This window comes from Leptopilina heterotoma, unplaced genomic scaffold, assembly GCF_015476425.1.
Source record: "Leptopilina heterotoma isolate Lh14 unplaced genomic scaffold, ASM1547642v1 Lhet_63, whole genome shotgun sequence".
Taxonomy (NCBI): Eukaryota; Metazoa; Arthropoda; class Insecta; order Hymenoptera; family Figitidae; genus Leptopilina; species Leptopilina heterotoma.
This window is the reverse complement of record NW_025111149.1, coordinates 2,797,279-2,817,452: the sequence shown is the minus strand read 5'-3', so window position 1 is coordinate 2,817,452 and position 20,174 is coordinate 2,797,279. Positions and strand designations below refer to the sequence as shown.

The window sequence follows — 20,174 nt, the reverse complement described above, 5'->3', positions numbered from 1 at the left end:
ATACTCTACTAATAAGTAAAAATAATTTCAGAAAAATTGCCGCCCGGAAAACTTGATTTTTCTGCCCGTAAAAATTAAAAAAAAATTAGAAAAAAATTTGTGAAAATTACAATTATCTTTTGACCAGGGATTTTCTTTTTGTTTATTGCTTCTACATACTCCACTAATAAGTAAAAATAATTTCAGAAAAATCTATTTTTCAATTATTATTGTTTACAACAATTTAAAAAAATTATTATATGTTTTATTAATTGCCTAGTGGTCTGCTTGGATTATCTTGAACTGATTTAAATCATGTGCAGTAACGGAATAAGAAATAAAAGTCCATTTTAAAAAATTGTATTAATTTGTTAACTTTGATTAAACTAAAAAATTATAAACAATTAAAATCTCAAAAATCAGTCTCAAGGGATGTCATAAGAATTTATTCCCCTTTAATTTAAATACAAGATCACTCAAATCGTTTAAAAATTGTAGGCTGAAGACATTTTTGAAAAGTAAATTGTAAAAAAATCCCACTGTGTGTAGGACCAAAATGTCATTTGGTAGTCCCTATTCGATTTTCGTTCTTTGTGCTAAACGTGGAAAGCAACGTAGCGAGTCTTTAAATCTCAAGGTAAGCCGAAAATTGCCGAACGCACCAGAGCTAGGACCCAACAGGCAAACACTCAAGTTCGCGGAGAGAACAGGCGACGTTGAGAGTTTGTGTTGGAGAATTACTTCGGGTGTATTCGGGTAATCTCGTCTTCCCGTAGGATTTAAAGTATCGCTGCATTGCCCGAGCACTGAACGAATGCCAAAAGAAGACACGATAAATAAAAATCTCCCCTTGAATTGCACAATTCGGACAAATGGCAACTGTGATTTTAACAATTTTTTTTCTTATTTTTTTGAGTTTTACTAATATTTACGGGCAAAAAGTAAAACTTTCCAGAAGGCAATTTTTTTAAAATTATGTACACATATTAGAGGAATATGTAGAAGTAATAACAAAGAAGAAAAAATCCCTGGTCAAAAAACAACTGTAATTTTTACATTTTTTTTTTAATTTTTTAATTTTTTCATTTTTACGGGCAAAAAATCAAAGTTTCCGGTCGACGAATTTTTTGAAATTTTGTTGATACATTAGGAAAATATGTAGAAGTAAGAAACAAGAAGAAAATCTCTCGTCAAAAGAAATTTGTAATTTTCACCATTTTTTTACCTATTTTTTCTTAATTTTTTTGTTTTTACGGGCAAAAAAGTCAAAGTTTCCGGGCGACAATTTTTTTGAAATTGTGTAGATACATTAGGGGAATGTGTAGAAGTAAGAAGAGGAAGAAAATCTCTGGTCAAAAGACATCTGTAATTTTTACAATTTTTTTCTTATTTTTTTTTGTTTTTATGGTCAAAAAAATCAAGTATTCCGGTCGGCGATTTTTCTGAAATTATTTTTATTTATCATTGGAGTATGTAGAAGCAATAAACAAAAAAAAAATCCCTGGTCAAAAGATAATTGTAATTTTCACAAATTTTTTTCTAATTTTTTTTTAATTTTTACGGGCAGAAAAATCAAGTTTTCCGGGCGGCAATTTTTCTGAAATTATTTTTACTTATTAGTAGAGTATGTAGAAGCAATAAACAAAAAGAAAATCCCTGGTCAACAGATAATTGTAATTTTCACAAATTTTTTTCTAATTTTTTTTCAATTTTTTAATTTTTACGGGCAGAAAAATCAAGTTTTCCGGGCGGCGATTTTCCTGAAATTATTTTTACTTATTAGTGGAGTATGTAGAAGCAATAAACAAAAAGAAAATCCCTGGTCAAAGGATAATTGTAATTTTCACAAATTTTTTTCTAACTTTTTTTTCAATTTTTTAATTTTTACGGGCAAAAAAGTCAAGTTTTCCGGGCGGCGATTTTTCTGAAATTATTTTTACTTATTAGTGGAGTATGTAGAAACAATAAACAAAAAGAAAATCGCTGGTCAAAGGATAACTGCAATTTTAATAAAGTTTTTTGTAATTTTTTTTCGATTTTTTAAATATTAAGGGTTGAAAATGACAACTTTCCCCTATCGATTTGGGGGTCAAAATTTTTTTGTATTGATTGGGCATCGAGTGAATGAATTTTATGCAATAAAATTTATGGTCTCGTTATTAGTTTTTAAATAACAATTTTTTCCTATTTTTTTTTATTTTTTTAAATTTAGGGGTTGATTTAACAACTTTCCCCTATCGATAATAGGACGAAACTTATTAGGTATTTATTGGGTACCTACTTGAGTAGGAAAATGCAAAAAAATTGATGGTCTGCTGAAAAAAAATTTTCGATTCTTGTCTGATTGTAAAGTAATTGAATTTATATTTAAATACCTAAAACTTGAAATAATTATATTATTCTTAAATTAAAATTTTAAAAAATTGAATTTGTTAATTAATTTTGAAATAATATCATTATAAGTATTAAAGTGGTAATAATACCTATAAAATATATGGGAAGAGTGAAACAGGCAAAAATGAATCTTAAAATGAGTGCGGGCAAAAACGGAATATATCTGTATCCCTTTCTTGCGCGCAGTGAAATCTTATCCCGCTTTTGCTCGCAGCCAAAAGTAATTCGTTTTTCCTCGTAGCGTAACATTTGTTTCGTTCTTCCGCGCTTACGAAAACTTGACTCACTTTTGCTTGCACTGTTATTTTATACCACTTTTACTTTGAGCCCCTCATATAATTCTCTTCTATGAATCAATAATTTACATGCTTTTAGGATGAAAATGTTCTTTCAACCAAGAAAGCATTCTTTGTGAATTTAACCAAAAATTAAAAAACAATTTTACTTTTTTCAAATAATTTTATTATTTAACATAATATACATAATAATTAGTTTTATTTTTTCCTTAAATAATAATTATTTCTATTAAACGGAAAATAAGAAAATAATAATAATTGTACTATTGTTGATAGAATATTTTTTTATTTTTTTTTAGTATTTATTGATTGTATCATTGGTAAAGTTAACAAAACATTTTATTATTTTTGTCAAAAGAAATATTTTTTTCTGTTAATCGCTGATGAACTTGAATTCCACCGATTTTAATATTGTAATAAATATTGCGAATAGAAATAAATTTTTTTCTCTGGGTGTATTATGATTTTTTTTCTATCTCTAACGGAAAATATTTATAGTTCATATACTTTCTCTCATTTTCCATTTTCCTTGACTGACATTTACTTTGAATTCCGATCATTAAAGACCCTTCTTCGTCTCCTTTTTTCTTTTTTTGACAAATTGAAAGGTTAATTAAAAAAATTAATTTCTACATTTAGATTATTTAATAATACTTACTTTCAGATTGCTCAAAACTATGAATATAGATTTAATAATTGATAATAATAAATGTCATTTATTCTGAAAATCTCACTTCAATTTCGCTCAAGTTTTAGTTGTCAAAAGCAGACGTGATATGTATAGAATGTAACACAGCTTTGCAAATATTAATCGAAATCTAAATGTCAATGATCATTTCCGCCAACAATAGTCGAAATTGATATTATTTGTTAAAATTTCAAAATTCAGTTGACAATAAATTTTCCATTTTCCGTTTATACAAATTTATCAGTTTTTTAGTATTTCAAAGACAAATTTTTCTGACAACTCTTAATTAAACGATTAAAAATGACTTTTTCAATTTTTTCAGGGTTGACACAGGTCAGGGAAGTTGGGGAAAGTAGAATTAGTTAGAAAAATCGGGGAAAAGTCAGGGATTTTTATTAAAAGTACTGGAAAAATTAAATTTTTAGAATTCATAAGAAAATACAAAACCTTCAATTTTTTCTATTTCTGACAATAATTTCTTTTTAAATAACTTAATTCCTCAGCAACTATCATAAAATTATTAGACTCAGAAATTATTTAATGAATATTTTTAATTAAATATTTCAAAATTAATTGAATTTTAAAAGAGTTGCGTGTACAATTTTCATAAATAGATGAACTTCAAAAGATTTTAATTTGAAATTTTATAAAATTTCAATTTTAAAAGAATTTAATTAGAAATTTTAAAGAACTTTGATTTTTGAAAAATTGTAATAATTCAAATTATTCTTCTGAAATCAGATAAAATTTAAAAAAATTAATTTAATTAATATTATTAAAAATAATGGATAGAAGAATTTTAGTTAAAAACAGTAAAAAAAAAATTGAAATTTGGAGAAGAGTTACAAATATTTGTTATTTTTTTTAAAATGTTTGAATTTTCAATTATTTCTAATAATTTTAATAAAATTCCTCTCAAGAATTTCAATTCTTTTCATAAATTTTAAAATTCTGCGGAGAAATTCAATTATTTTCAAAGCAAATTTAATAAAATTTCTCGAAAAAGAATTCAATTATTTAAATGAAAATATTAAAATTCTTCGCAGAAATTCAATTATTTTCAATAAAATTCTTCACAAGAATTTCAATTATTTTCAAAACGATTTGAATAAAACTCTGGGCAGAAATTTAATTCAATTATTTTGAAAATATAATTTCAATAAAATTGTGCGGAGGAATTTAATTCAATTATTAAAAAAAATTTAAGAAACTTCTTGGCAAGAATTCATTTGTTTTCATAAATACTAAAATTCTGTAGAGGATTTCAATTATTTTTAATGATTTTAATTAATAATATTCTTCGCAATAATTGAAATTATTTTCATAAAGAATAATAATTTTTTCGAACAATTAAATCATTTTATAAAAAAAAAGAATTCTTCTCTATAAAATATTTTTTCAACATTAAAATAGTTTAATTTTTAATTATTAAATTAAATAGAAAAATGGGGGAATTTTTTAGTAGTAAATTATATTGAAAAAAGAATTTAAAAAAATATTTAAGAAACAAATTTTATTAGAAGAAAATGCAGTACCTAAATAAAAATTAGGTAAATAATTCGTAATATCCGGAAAGAGTAAAGAAGAAAATTTCTTCCAACTTTTCTTATATAAAGAAAAGTCTTTTTTTAGTTTTGTCTTTATTAAATAAGAGATAGAGGAAGCGTGGGTATTTTTGAAGGTACACACACAGAGAGAGAAAAAAAATGAAGATGACGAAAATTGTGATTGCTCCTCGATTATAGTGTACATGAATTTATTGACATTTTCCGCGTGTCAAAGAGAATTTTCAGAAGAAAAGTGACTTTGATCACTGAACCAAAACAAAACTCGACTAATCGCTAAAATTCAATGCTCAACAGCTGTATCAATATTTCTCAAGGTAGACACATATATGTCTTATTATAACTAAAACTAAAATTACAAACTACAACTACGAATTTAGTTTGGAAATTTTTCCAAACTAAATAACTAATTCAAAAAAAGAATTTTTTGAAAAAACGAAAATTTTGTCTTTTAAGTTGTTGAAGAGTTTGCCCTTGGAAACCATTTTTCTAAAGTGCAATAGAATAATACATTTACGAGATGGTAGAAAAAGGTTGTAAAGTAAGAGTTGAAAGGGGACACGAAAGGAAGAAAAAGAAAATTTCTCGCGCTTAAAGCAAGTAGAAAAAAGTTTATTTTGTAGCTTATTTTCTTTTTTCTTCCTTTTTGTTATAAAGTTTATTAGATTTTATATAGAGAGATTTGTAAGGTCATCTTCTTTTTTTTCTAACTCAATTTTAAACTTCTGCGAAGAGAAAGTTGGGTGACTTTTCAGTTTTTAATTTTCAGGAATATAATTAAGTTCTCGTGAGACAATATTAGAGATTAAGTTTGTGAAAAATGTTTTAAGTATTTATATGTTAACTTTATTTATTTTATTTTATTTATACACAAGAAAAAAAATTTTTAATCAGTTTAATTAGTTTTTTTTAATTATTGTTTTTTTAATTTGAAATTGTCACTGATTTAAATTTAGTGTCGGTTATTTTTTAAATTTAAAATCTTCACTAATTGAGATATTTAGAGTGTCTGTGTTTTTTTTTCGAAAAAGTATAGAAAAAATTCACCATAATGCAGCAAAAATTAAAGCACAAAGTCATTTTCTATAGTAAACACGCGAGACTTTATTTTTAGTGCTTTTAATCGTGATCTTCCGCTTTCTTCGTCCATCCTCGACGTTAAAAGCACAAGATCAGTCTTGGAATTGTATAGTGCGTTGCTAGACGGTTTTTGTAAAATATAATCAGATAAGATTTTAAATCACGATGGGATGGTCGAAGAAACTCAATTTTCACGGTACGATTTTTATTCTAAAACTTATTTTTTCCCCTTCTTTTTTTATTATTATATTCCTGAGTGGCTAGATAAACTTTCTGCGTTACTGCGAGTTTTCTTTTTTGAAATTGTTCCCATGAGACAAAAGATATGACAGAATTTATAATTAGTTTTTCTAGTTTAGTTTCTTCTTGTTATTTATAAAAAAAGTTTTTAATTTTATATATTCTTTATTCCTTTTTATAATTTTTTCTATCTTATTAATTTATTTATTTATTAAAAAAAATAAACGAGACAAGTCATTTTATTCATTTACAGGATTGCCACAGGTCAGGAAATTCAGGAAAAAGTCAGGGAAAGTGGAATTTGTCAGGGAAATCAGGGAAAAGTCAGGGAATTGTTATTAAAAGTACTGGAAAAAATTAAATGTTTATAATTTGTTGGAAAATTATGAATTTTGGTGTCTTTTTGTTTACCTCATAAACTATGTAATTACCACGAATTTAAAAAAAAACCTTCAATTTTTTCTACTTCTAACAATAATTGACTTTAAATAACTTAATTCTATTGAAGAACTGCCATAAAGTTATTACGAATAAATCATTCAATGAAGTATTTTTTTGAAAAATTTTAATTTCAATTCTGTTGAAATTATTTACAATTTTTTAATAATTTTAACGCAATTCTTTGAAAGAATTCGATTATCTTAATAAATATCAAAATTCTTTCCTGAAATTCAATTATTTTCAAAAATTAAAAAAAAATTCACGTCAACATTTTAATTATCTTTAAAAATAGCAAAATTCTTCGCCGAAATTCAATTATTTTCAGGAATTTTTATGAAATTCATGGTAAAATTCAATTATTTTCAAAAATAACAATATTCATCACAAGAATTCAATTAAAATTTTTAAAAAAATTGTCTTTAACATTTCAATTATTTTTATAAATGAATAGGGTAAATGCACTAGTAGTCGGACACTTAAGGATACAATCTTAAATTATGTTTTATTTCTTGAAATAGAAAATATCTACTGTGTTTATAGGCACATTATTAATTAAAGGAGTTCTTCAGGATTAAAAATCATATAAATTTGTTACAAATAGTTGAGTATTTAATAAAATATAAACATTTTAATAAAAAATTACGAATGCTTGAGTAGTCGGACACTTTTTCCCCTTGTTTCTATAGTCGGACATCTGTCAGATATTTAGAATTTATAAAGTAAAAAAGATAATTTTTTAATTGCTATCTGCTGGAAAATGGAATTAAACCATACTAGAAGTTATTAATATAATATTTAAACCCTATAAGTTTTAATATTTATGATTAATTATCAACAAAACTTTGTGCCACTCATCGCGCTACTCGAAAATGGCTGTATCTATAGTCGGACACCATGATTTTTAAAACATTAAATAAAATGTTTCTTGTTTAATTATTTTCGAAAATAACACTATTTTAATAAAATATAAACTTCACACATTCGTCTAGTATACTTTTTAAAGTAATTATCACAATGCATTATTATTTATTTGCCAAAAAACACGAAAGTGTCCGACTACTAGTACTGTCCGACTATACCCGCACTTACCCTAGCAAAATTCAATTGTTTTCAGGAATTTTAATAAAATTCATTGCAAAATTCAATTATTTCCATAAATAATAGTACTCATCACAAGAATTCAATTATTTTCAAAATTAATAAAATTCTTCGCTGAAATTCAATTTTTTAAAAATATCTAAAAAAAAATTGTCCACATTTCAATTATTTTTATAAATAAATAGCAAAATTCAATTGTTTTCAGGAATTTTAATAAAATTAATTCAAAATTATGTAGATTATTTTCGTAAATAATAGTACTCATCTCAAGAACTCAATTATTTTCAAAAGTTAAAAATATTCTATTATTTTCAAAAATTTTTCTTAATTTAATGATTTTCAATATTCTATTATTTTAATAAAATTTTCCAAAAGAATTAAATTATGTATTAAACAAAAATTTTGATAATATTCCACATGAACATTCAATTATTTTCCAAAAAAAATAAAAATTTCACAGGAATTTGGCATTAAATTCTTCGCAGTAATTCAATTATAAATTAATTAATTAATTTTTATTAATTCAATTATTATTATTATTATTATTATTATTATTATTATTATTATTATTATTATTATTATTATTATTATTATTATTATTATTATTATTATTTTATTATTATTATTATTATTATTATTATTATTATTATTATTATTATTATTATTATTATTATTATTATTATTATTATTATTATTATTATTATTATTATTATTATTATTATTATTATTATTATTATTATTATTATTATTATTATTATTATTATTATTATTAGTATTATTATTATTATTATTATTATTATTATTATTATTATTAAAAATTATAAATAGTGCATACATAATAAAATTCATTGCAGAATTTCAATTAGATTTTTAATAAAATTTTAATCAAATACCTCGAAAAATGTAATTATTCTTAAAAATGTTATTAAAACTCGTCGAAAGAATTCAATTATTTAAAAATTTGTTGATAACAATTTTTAGAAAAAATTGAATTTTGTAAAGGTAATAATTATAATATTCTTTAGGGTCAGGGAAAAACAAAATTAAATTTTTGTGTCAACCCTGATTTATATATATTGACAAAAATAAACGGAAATAATCGTTTCATTTATTTATTTATTAACCAAAATAATTTTTTTTTTCTAAATTGTTGGCTATAAAGGTTTTTTAAGAATAAAATCAAAAGTTTTTTTTTCTAATGTTTGAATAATAGAATTTTATATTTTCTAATGATTTTCTTGTCAAGAAACTTTAGAGGTACAGAGGAAATTAGAGAAATTGATATTCTATACTTGTATCTAGTTTTCCTCTTTTGATGAATTAGTAAAGAGAATTGATTACTTTGTTACAAAATGTATAGGTAAAGTTGACACTTGTCAACTGGGCAATAATTTTCTATAAAGTTCATTATCTTTTTTCAGTGCAAAAAAATACTTTTTCCACAAATTTTTCTATTATGAAAAATTATAACAACAAAAATCTCGAATAATTTCACAATATTCAAGATATTCTGAAATATTAAAAACATTTTTTTGTGTGTCTAACAGTTTCTTAGAGAAAATAAAAATATTCTTTAGGGGCAGGGGAAAAGTGAAAATCAGGAAAAAATAAAATTTTTTTTTCAACTCTGTTTCTGTGAATTTTTCTTTTTTCTTGATATGAAAGAATGGAATAATTAATGATTTTAGAAATGGAGATAATTTAATTTATAGTAATAATAACTTATTTTCATTCGTAATTTAATATTAATATTAAATTTTTCTTTTTTTCAGGTTCAATTATGTTCCATGTGAGGAGAAGGCCGGCGGATTATGTGCCTCGCAAAAGAAAGAAGAAACCAAGTGGAAAGTGGGGTGAATTTGATCATCGCTATGAAGACGAGAGATTGCCATTTTTCGTTGAATTAAATCCCGATGGCACTGATATTGCCAATGGAGGTGGAATTCGTCATCGATTGAAGCCAAATAATGTCACCGAAGTTGGATCGGAAATTCCAATCGATCCAAAAATTCAGGCGCAAACGATAATTCTTGCTGGACCAACCGTGATGCCTAGACATTGCATTATTGCTTATACCGATAATACTGTAACATTAACTCCCTGCTCGAGGGAAGCTCACACATACGTCAACAATGCGATGATCAATTACACCACAATTCTTCAGGTAAAAAAATTTATAGTCGAGATAAAAAAAATTTTAATTAAAAGTTAAAACTCTCCCTCTCTCTCTCTCTTTATCTCTACCTCTTAAGATTAAAAAAAGTTAGTGTATCTCTACTTCGAGATAAAAATTTTAAATGAAAAAAACATTTATTTTTTAATTTGTAGTAAAAATTGAAAACAAATTTCCACTATCTTGATCTTCTCGTAAAGTTCAAAATTTATCTATTTTCCTAATTTTTTTTTTCAAATCAAGGAAATATTTTTTTCCGCTGGAATATTTTTCAAAATTCCTAGACTAAAATAAAAAATAATGTAATTGAATATTTATTTAGTTAAAATTCTCGACTGGAATTCACTTATTTTCAATATTCTCTCTCTAAAACTGAATCAGTGAAATTTGACTGAGAATCAGTGACTCTATTCTCGCGATTTGAATCAGTGAAATTTCACTGAAGATCAGTTAAAAATGATTGAAATTTCAGTCATTTTTCACTGATTGGCCAATTAAAAAATAACTGAAATTTTCAATATGTGTGACATAAATTTTCAGTAGTTTTTTAATTAACGAATCAGTGGAAAATGACTGAAATTTCAATTATTTTTAACTGATTTTCAGTGAAATTCCACTGATTCAAATCGCGAGAATAGAGTCACTGATTCTCAGTCAAATTTCACTGATTTTCAGTGGAATTTCACTAATTCAGATTTAGAGAGCTCGGAAGAATTAAATTATTTTCAAAATTTCAATACAACTCATCGCAAGAATTCAATTATTTTCATAAATAATAAGATATTTCGGACGAATTCAATTGTTTTCAAGAGAATTTAAATAAAATTTCTATAAGGAATTCAATTATTTTCAAAAACAATTGTGAAAATAATTCAATTATTCCGAGAATATTGAAAATAAGAGAATTCCAGCGGAAAATTTTATTAAAATTTTCAGAAATAATCAAATTCTTTCAAGAATAATGAAAAAATTGAATTTCACTGAAAACTATTTTTTAAAAATAGAATTTCAATATAATTTTCCGAAAGAATTGAACTATTTTCATTAAATAATAAAATTTTTCACAGAAATTCTAATTTTTTTTAAATAAAATTTTAACAAAATTTGCCGAAAAGTATTTACTTTCATAAAAAATAAAATTGTTGTCAGGAATTTAATTATTTTCAAGACAATTTTAATGAACTTTTTAAAAAGAATTAAATTATTTTCATAAATAATAAAATTATTAGCAAACAATCAATTGTTTGGAAAAATAATAAACTTTTTCGTAGAAATTTAATTATTTTCAAAAGATTCAATAAAATTTCTCACAGAAATTCATTATTTGTATTTCTTATATTTTTTGATCTTGAAACAAAAGAGTGAATTATTTTGATAAAAATTTTAATAAAATTTCTCGAAGAATTCAAATTTTTTTAAATAAAATTTTAATAAAATTCTTCGAAGGAATTCAAATTTTTTAAAATTAAATTTTAATAAAATTCTTTGAAGAAATTCAATGATTTTCATAAATAATAATTAACAAAATAAATAAAAAAATGTACATTGATCCAATTACTTTCAACAAAATTTTAATAAAATTTCTCGAAATAATTCAATTATTTTCAATAGATAATAAAATTCATCGAATGAACTCACGTATTTTGATAGAATTTCCCGAAAGAATTAAATTATTTTCGTTTATAATAAAATTGTTCGTGGTAGTTGAATTATTTTCAGTAAAGTTTTAATAAAATTTCCCAAAGGAATTTAATTAATTCTATAATTAATAAACTTTTTCGTAGAAAATTCTCCTCAGGAATTCAATTATTTTAAAAATTTTAATAAAATTTGTCGAAAGAATTGAATTATTTTAAAAATTTTAATAAAATTTATCAAAAGAATTGAATTATTTTAAAAATTTTAATAAAATTTGTCGAAAGAATTGAATTATTTTAAAAATTTTAATAAAATTTGTCAAAAGAATTGAATTATTTTAAAAATTTTAATAAAATTTGTCGAAAGAATTGAATTATTTTAGATTCAAAATTATACAATTTATAACATTTAAATATAAACAAATATAACATTTAAAACAAAATGTTATCTTTCAAAATTAAAGGAAAATTAAGTAAAACTTTTAAGAGCAGAATTATAGAAAATAAAATAATTTCTAAATCATTTATTGCAAAAATTAGTATCTCAATATTTTCTAAATCTTAATATTAGTTAAAATTTCAACTGATTAGAACAAAAGTGATATAAAATTTCCGAAAATTAATTTTTTAATTTTACATAAAACAAGGCATTAAAGTAATTGATTAATTAAATTATTTTATTTAAAAATTCAAAAAAAATAATTTAATTTTGATAGAATTACGCAGTTGTAATTTGTAGAAATAAATAAATTTCATTCCGGAAATCAAAGAAATAGATCATCAAATTTTACCGATAACTCTGAATAAAATAAATTACTTTTTTTGTACATTGAATTGACTAGGACGTTTTTTAGTCGTCAAATTTAACTTTTCGTTAGCTACAGTTTTTACTACTTTTTTTGAATCTTGAAAATACTTTTTTTATTTTTTTGTTCTTTGTTAATTAATTACCGAGTGCGAAGCCTGAAAAAAAATTTATTTAGATTTATATTTAACAGAAAGTTGAAAATTATAAATATAGTAGCACAACCTAGTAAATACAGTTATTGAATTGTTTCTCTACACGTATATTAAGAAAAGTTTTTAAGTGTCAGTGCCACTAAAGACACTTCTCGTTGAGACTTGTTTGGTTCTAGTTCTTTTTTTCTTTCCTTCTTTCTTTCTTTGAAACAACATGAAATTCAATATTACCTATTTGAGGGAAAGTTTTCTCCTGTTATTATTTGCAATTTCTACGTATATATGATAAAACTTAGAACAAACATAGTGTTTAGAAGTTTATAAAAAAAACTTGAAAGTAAATTATATTTAACTAGCAAAAAAAGCGCGTACAATGTTCCATTTGCCACTCATTTTTATAAACTGATCATTGCTTGTACATTTATTAACATTTGTACATATATTTCTTTAATTCTTTAATTAATATTTTATTTAATTCAGTGAAATTTCACTGAAAATCAGTAAAAAACAACTGATTCATCAAAGAAAATTGGGTCACCGAATTGAAATCAGTGAAATTTTCACTGATTCAGATTTAGACTGTATTTCTTCTCAATATTTATCACTTTCAATACACACAGCAATTTATTCGTTTTTCTATCAGTAAAAAGTAAAATATTAATTTTTTTTACTTCATGCGGACAGACAAATTTTTTTGTCATTTTTACTGACAGACAGAATATGTCACTTGTACTTTATTATTATTAATAATTAAAATATTAATTTTTCTTTTCTATTTTTAGAATGGCGCTATTGTAAAATTTGGAAGGTCGCACACTTTCAGGTTTATTGATCCTACACCTGAGGATCGAATGAGGTACAGACATGATTCCAATCGACAGTTGGATGCTTACGCTTACGATAGGTAAGGAATTTTATTTTTTTATAGAAATAAATGTTAACAGTAGTTTTTTTTCTCTTCTTGTTAAATTTATTTTGCTACTTTTCTCATTTTTTGTGAGAATGTAAAATATATTTGTTCTTTGTTCTTATTTTTAATTTGGAGCAGAGTTGGGAATATGTTTTTTTTCTAGACTCACGAAAAAGGAAAAAAAGTAAAAGAAAAACTAAGTTTCTTTCTAAGTTGAAATTTAACATTTGGTTAAATTTTTTTTTGTTTAACACTTCTATTGTTTTATATTTCACTTAATGTACTTATTTCTTTGGCTCAATTTTACTTTATTTTTTAATTATTTTTATTTATTTTATTTTTATTCATGGTTGCCACAAGTCAGAGAAAAATTTGTTGTTTTCAAACATCAACTTCAATTTTTTAATAATTTTAGATTCAAAATATACAGAATTCAACTTTATTAAAATTTTGCAAAGCAATTCAATTATTTTCAATAATCTATATAGAAATCAATTATTTCTAGATATTTCATTCGAATTCTTGGCAAAATTTCAATTATTTTCAATATATTCTCGAAAGAATTATATTATTTTGGGAAATTTTAATAAAATTCTCTACAATAATTCATTTATTTTTGAAAATTTTAATCAAATTCTCTGCTAGAATTCAATTATTTTTGGATATTTTAATTAAATGCTTCGCAGAAATTCAATTACTTTCAATATTCTAAAAAAAATTCAATTATTTTCAATATTCCCTAAAGAATTCAATTATTTTCATAAATAATTAAATTCTCCGCTGGGATTCACTCTTTTTCAGTATTCTCGGAAGAATTGAGGCCTTGGATCCAATAACTCGCCCGACGCTCGGAGGAACGCGCAACTGCCAGTCAGTGAGCAGTGAGCGCCTCTGGGCCACTCACTGCTACCCGACTGGTATTAGCGCGTGCCTTCGAGCGTCGGGCGAGTTATTGGATCCAAGGCCTCAATTAAATTATTTTTCGAAATTTTTATAAAATTCTCCACAATAATTCAATTATTTTTTAAAATTTTAATTTAATTCACCGCTAGAATTAAATTATTTTCAATATTTTCTAAAGAATTCAATTATTTCTGGATATTTTATTTAAATGCTTTGCAGAAATTCAATTACTTTCAATATTCTCTAAAAATTCAGTCTCAGAAATTAAATTATTTTCAATATTCTCGAAAGAATTAAATTATTATTTTTAATAATTTGAATAAAATTTATAGCCAGAATTCTACTATTTTCATAAATTATAATTTATAAGTAAATAAAAAAATTCAGAAGGGTTAATTTATTTTGAAGAAAATTGTAATAAAATTTTTGAAAACAATTCAATTGTTTTAAATAAATTTTAACAAAATTTCTAGAAATAATTTAACTGTTTTAAATAAATTTCAATAAAATTCAATATAAGAAGTGAATTATTTTCAATACAATTTCAATTAAATTCGTTTAAAAATTTTACAAAAATTTAATTATTTTTATAAATGTAAGAAAATTCTTCTCAGGAAGAATTTTAATAACATTTTTCGAAAGAATTAAATTTTTTATTACCAGAAAACTTATTATCTAAATCTGAATTAGTACCAAGTAATAAGTAACTATTACATTTTAGAATGTTAATATTAATACTTTTTTGAAATTGAATTATTGTAAACAAGTAAATTTTAGAAATGTTGTAGGTGTACTTTTTTTTCTTTAAAAAAATATTTGAATTCTTAAGGAACTTTCTCAAAAATTATTGAAAATAATTGAATTAGAGAAGAATTTTAGTTAAAAATTCTAGAAAATAATTAAATTATTGAAATCTTGGAAATAATTTAGGAGAAGTTACAGTATCAATTCTTATAAATATTATTGAATTTTAAATGATTTGAAGTTTGAAACTTTTTAAAATCCGAATAATTTTAGAATTAAAGATATTTAAAAATAAATGTATTACAAACGTTTTTTTGTCATGACAGTTTTTCTGCAAATATCAAATTGAGACAAAAAACGAATGAAAAGTGTTGCGATTTTTTGTGGCAACCCTGATTATTCCTCATAGAGGAGTATTATTTTGTTTTGCTTGATGTTACTTTTTTTTGCACCTCGCTTTTGCCCATTAGAAGATCGCCTGATGCTACCAGCCAGGAGGTGAGCTCTGAAAAATATAGATCGGATTCTGGAACACCAAACGGTGGTCCAGGTTCGAATCCGCCAAGTCCCACAAAATCTGCCGCAAGTCCCAGGAGCCCCACCCACAATCCATTGGAAACGACGCACAATTATGAGACCACTTTTGATCTCGATGGAAATGTAGAAACCGCTAGTCTCACTAGTAGCCGTGACGGAAACAGGTAAGCAAAACTTCCATTCCTCACAATTTCTTCTCTGGGAAAAAATAAGAAATTTCTTACCAATTATTTTGAGAAGAAACAGTAGAAATGCTATTTATTCGTAGTTTAAATCTCAGAAACATGAGGTCAATGATTGAAGGTAAGAAAATACGTTTTAAGTGTAATTTAACATTCACGTTCTTTTTTAATTTTTTCTTTTCTTCTCTTCGTTCTTTCTTTATTTCTTATCTTTTTTTTTTGCTTTTTTTCTTGAATTTGATTTGAAATTTATATTCTCGATGTTTAATATAATAACTGACCTTGGGATAAGGAAATTTCGCGATTAGAGACAAAAGTAACTAGTTTACCCTTCATTGTGTTACTAAAATGAATTTAAAGTCTTTTGTTCAAAGTTGAATATCGCTCGCGTATATATGTATTCACAAGTCTCACTTTACGAATATAATGTTGAAGCGTTAAAACTTTTAATTACATTTTACAGTACAATCAGTTGCTTACAGTTAACAGTGGTTTTCATTAATTAGTATTCCCCTTGTGCATTCAAATATAATTTACAGGGTGAAAGGGAAAAAAGAAAAGTTTTAATCTTTACCCTTTAGCAGCGAGCTGACAAGAAATAAGTCGATTAATGGAAAATGATAAATTTTCTATCTCACTACATGCACTGTGTTACTACTTTATAATGGAGAAAATTACGAAACTGTTAACTTTCAGTTTTTTCATTTTTCTCACACTTCACCATTATTATTATTGTCTATTAAATTATACGCGTCATTTTTGTCTCTCAATAAGTTCGTTTCGTTTACTTAAACCTGGCGATTTAAATTCGCACTTGTCCGATTTTTCATTGTTCATACTTATTTTTTTATAAATTTATTTTTTATAATATTTGAATTTTCCCAGAATTTTTCACGAAACAATTGTCAATTCATTTCGAGCCCCAGCAGAGTTAGTCTCACATTTTTTCATGGCTTTATATATTTATTTTTCAATTATGTTTTATACTTTTTTATATTTTTTTAAACCTATTTTTTTATATATTTATTTTTATACCTACTTATTTTTTTTACTTAATTATTTAATTTAATTTAATCTGATTGATAATAGTGTTTTTTTTTGGAAAAATTGGTATAAACATGGAAATGTTTATATTTCTAGACTGTCTCAACAACCGAGGGGCACGGATCCAATATTGCCGGCTGTTTTGGAATTTTTGGAACAGTCGGAGGACACTTTTCTTCACGCTGTTATCACAGACGTGGAGCCGAATTCTCCGCAATTTAAACTCGCGCCTACTTACACTCTGTATCTGGCTGCGAGATACAGAGCGAGTACTCACTACAGACCTGAACTTCAACCAACTGAACGAGCACACAGACTCACTGCAATGTTGGAAAAAGTTGCAAATATGATTCATCAAGTTATTCAAGTAAGGAATTCTTTTTCTAAATATTCATTCATTCAGTCATTTTCAAATTTCAGAAAAACTTTAAATTTAATTAATTTAATTTAATTTAATTTAATTTAATTTAATTTAAATTATTCAATGTTTCAGTGCTTTTGTTAAATTATTTTAAATACTTATTGTTATGTAAAAAATAGGTACATAAAATATATATAATTATAATTTCAAATCTTCTGAAATTTAATTATTTCTAAAAATTATAATAGTAATTGTAAGTAATTCTTTTAAAATTCCATTATTTTTTTAGAATTTTTAACTAATAAAGTTCTTTAAAGTAAAATATTTTTAGTAATTTTAAGAAAGTTTTTCGAGAATTCGATCATTAAAAAAAAGCAAATTGCAGTTAAAATATGTTGAAAATTAAATAGTTTTCAATTAAATTTTACAATATTTCGATAATTCGAAAAATTGAACTGTACAGAATATGAAATTGAACTTATTTGAAATAATTTAATTCAATTTGAAATTTAAAAAATTTAAATATCAAATAATTTTAATTTAAAATTCTGAAGAAATTAGTTTTTAGAAAAATTTGTATTCAAATTCTTTTGAAATTGTCTGAATTTTTTAAAATACACTCCAACGTCGAAAACTCACTTAAACCTGTGTCCGATAAACCGGCGTTAGAGTGTATATTTAATTAAAAAAGTCTCGAATAATTGATATTTAGTAAAACTGAATAGTCAACAAATGAATTTCAAAATTATTTTATGTAACAATTCTTTTTTTGTTTAAATAATTGAATTCTCGAAAAAGTTTTTCAAAAGTTTTTAAAAATTGATTTTAAAGAGGAATTTTAGTTGAATATTTAAAAAATAATGTAATTCTATAAGAGATGCGTTTACAACTTTTATAAATAATTGAATTTCAAACAGGTTTCAATTTCAAATTTTAGGAAATTTAAACTTTTTTAAATAATTATAATTAAATATTCCGAAGAAGATAGTATTTTTAAAAATTGTTTCTCAAATTTTTTGAAATCGTTTGAATTTTTGAATACATATTTAATTGAAAAATTTTAAAATTATGTTCAGATTTTAAGTTAACATTCTTTTTATTGGTTAAATAATAAAAGTATCAAAGAACTGTCTCAAAAATTTAAAATAATTGATTTAGAGAGGAATTTTAGTTAAATATTTTTTAAGTTATTGAATATTATAAGAAATGCGTTTAAAAATTTTATAAGTAAATGAATTTAATAGGGTTCAATTTTTGAAAGTTAATTTTTTTTTATAATTTTTTTTACAATTAAAATTTTTAAAGTAGTTAAAAAAAAAAATTATTCAAATTCTTGAATTGAATTTTCAAAGAACTTCTTTAAAAATTTGTATTAAAAATAACTGATACAGAGAAGAATTTTTATTGAATAGGTATCTATTCTAGAAAATAATTTAATTAAAATTTTTGAAAAGTTACAGTAATATGAACCAGATTAACCTTTTTGGTTGAAGAAAAATGAAAATCAGGAAAAAGAAAATTAATCTTTTTAGAAACCCTGATTAAAAATGTCGCATTTTTTGAATAAGGTAGAGAAAGTAGTTGCTGTTTTTAATTTAACTAATTTGTTAATATTTAATTGGTAATTTAATTAATTCATAATTTAAATATTTACTTTTATTTTTTAAATAAATGGTTTGAAAAATTTTTTTAGTTTTTAGTATTTTTGACATTATTGTTTTATTTTTGTTGACAATATTCAATAATTGTTTTATTATTCATTATTTTCATTATTGTTTTAATTCGTTTTGGAAATTGTTAAAAATTTCTTTGTTGTGTAATTAAAATATTTTAAAACTTTATCATTTAAAAATTAATTCTTAATTGCAAACAATTTACGTAAGTAAATACAATTAAATACAATTACGTAAGTCACTTTTTTGGAAAATTTAACCACCCACCCCCCTTTGTAAGATTTTTTACATACATTAGCGCCATTTTTTCTACGGTTCGTAAGATTTAGCAGACCCACCCCTCCCACCAAAATGTCTTACGTAATTTATGGACGACCCCTAATATGATTAATTAATAGGTATAATTCATTAATATAATTAATATGTTAAACGGTAATTGAAAATGTTATTATTAAAAATAGTGCTAAGAAAGAAGAAACAACTCGCTTTTCTTGGCTAGTGCTATAAATATAAAATTAAAGTAAATTAAATTTAAAATCGATAATAAAAATAAATGAAAAATAAAAAACCTGGAAATGTTAATTATTTTTCTCTGAATTTTTTCCAGGAGCGGTACATGAACGCTTTATCCCTGGCGCTTTGGCTGGCGAATGGATCAGAACTTTTACACATGCTGAAGAGCGATCGTCACATCACATCGTTTTCAATTCGAGCGCAGGAAATTCTTGGTGAAGCTGTACATTTTGCGTTCGCCTCATTGGTACGGTGTGTGTCATTGGAATTGGCACCGGCAATGGTTCAATTTATGGCCGACGCTGATGAGCCCGCAAAAGAAGCGGGTGTATTGCAAATATTTTTCAGCACCATGGCACTCTTGAGACGTTGTCGAGTGAATGCTGCACTAACAATTCAACTCTTTAGCCATCTCTTCCATACGATAAATGCAACCGCCTTCAATGCACTTGTTTCAAATGGAAATCTTTGCGTTAGATGGTTTGGTCGTAGATTGAAGGCAAGATTAAATGCTCTCGAGACGTGGGCAGAGAGACAGGGCCTTGAATTGGCAAGTCAGTGTCATCTTGCAACAATTATGCAAGCCACACATCTTCTTCAGGCTCCAAAATATAATGCTGAAGAATTAGCCACATTAAGTTCAACTTGCTTTAAACTTAATTCACTACAAGTCAGAGCGCTTCTACAAAAATATCAACCTGCTCCCGATGAGCCGAGATTGCCTGCTGAATTAATCGAAAACGTAGTTAGGGTGAG

At 24.3% G+C, this 20,174-nt stretch overlaps 1 protein-coding gene across 8 annotated transcripts in view; it reads left to right on the top strand.

The window, feature by feature from the left end:
* LOC122509831 (afadin) overlaps positions 1 to 20,174 on the top strand; it is a 156,765-nt gene that overhangs the window by 110,684 nt on the left and 25,907 nt on the right. For 6 of the 8 annotated variants that reach the window (XM_043624095.1, XM_043624099.1, XM_043624094.1 and 3 more), the window contains exons 8-12: positions 9,554 to 9,945; positions 13,334 to 13,455; positions 15,579 to 15,809; positions 16,968 to 17,238; positions 19,513 to 20,169. In XM_043624095.1, coding sequence (XP_043480030.1) covers positions 9,554 to 9,945; positions 13,334 to 13,455; positions 15,579 to 15,809; positions 16,968 to 17,238; positions 19,513 to 20,169 — 1,673 coding nt within the window. The remainder of the gene's footprint in view (positions 1 to 9,553; positions 9,946 to 13,333; positions 13,456 to 15,578; positions 15,810 to 16,967; positions 17,239 to 19,512; positions 20,170 to 20,174) is intronic. The other 2 variants (XM_043624093.1, XM_043624097.1) reach the window with 2 other exon arrangements.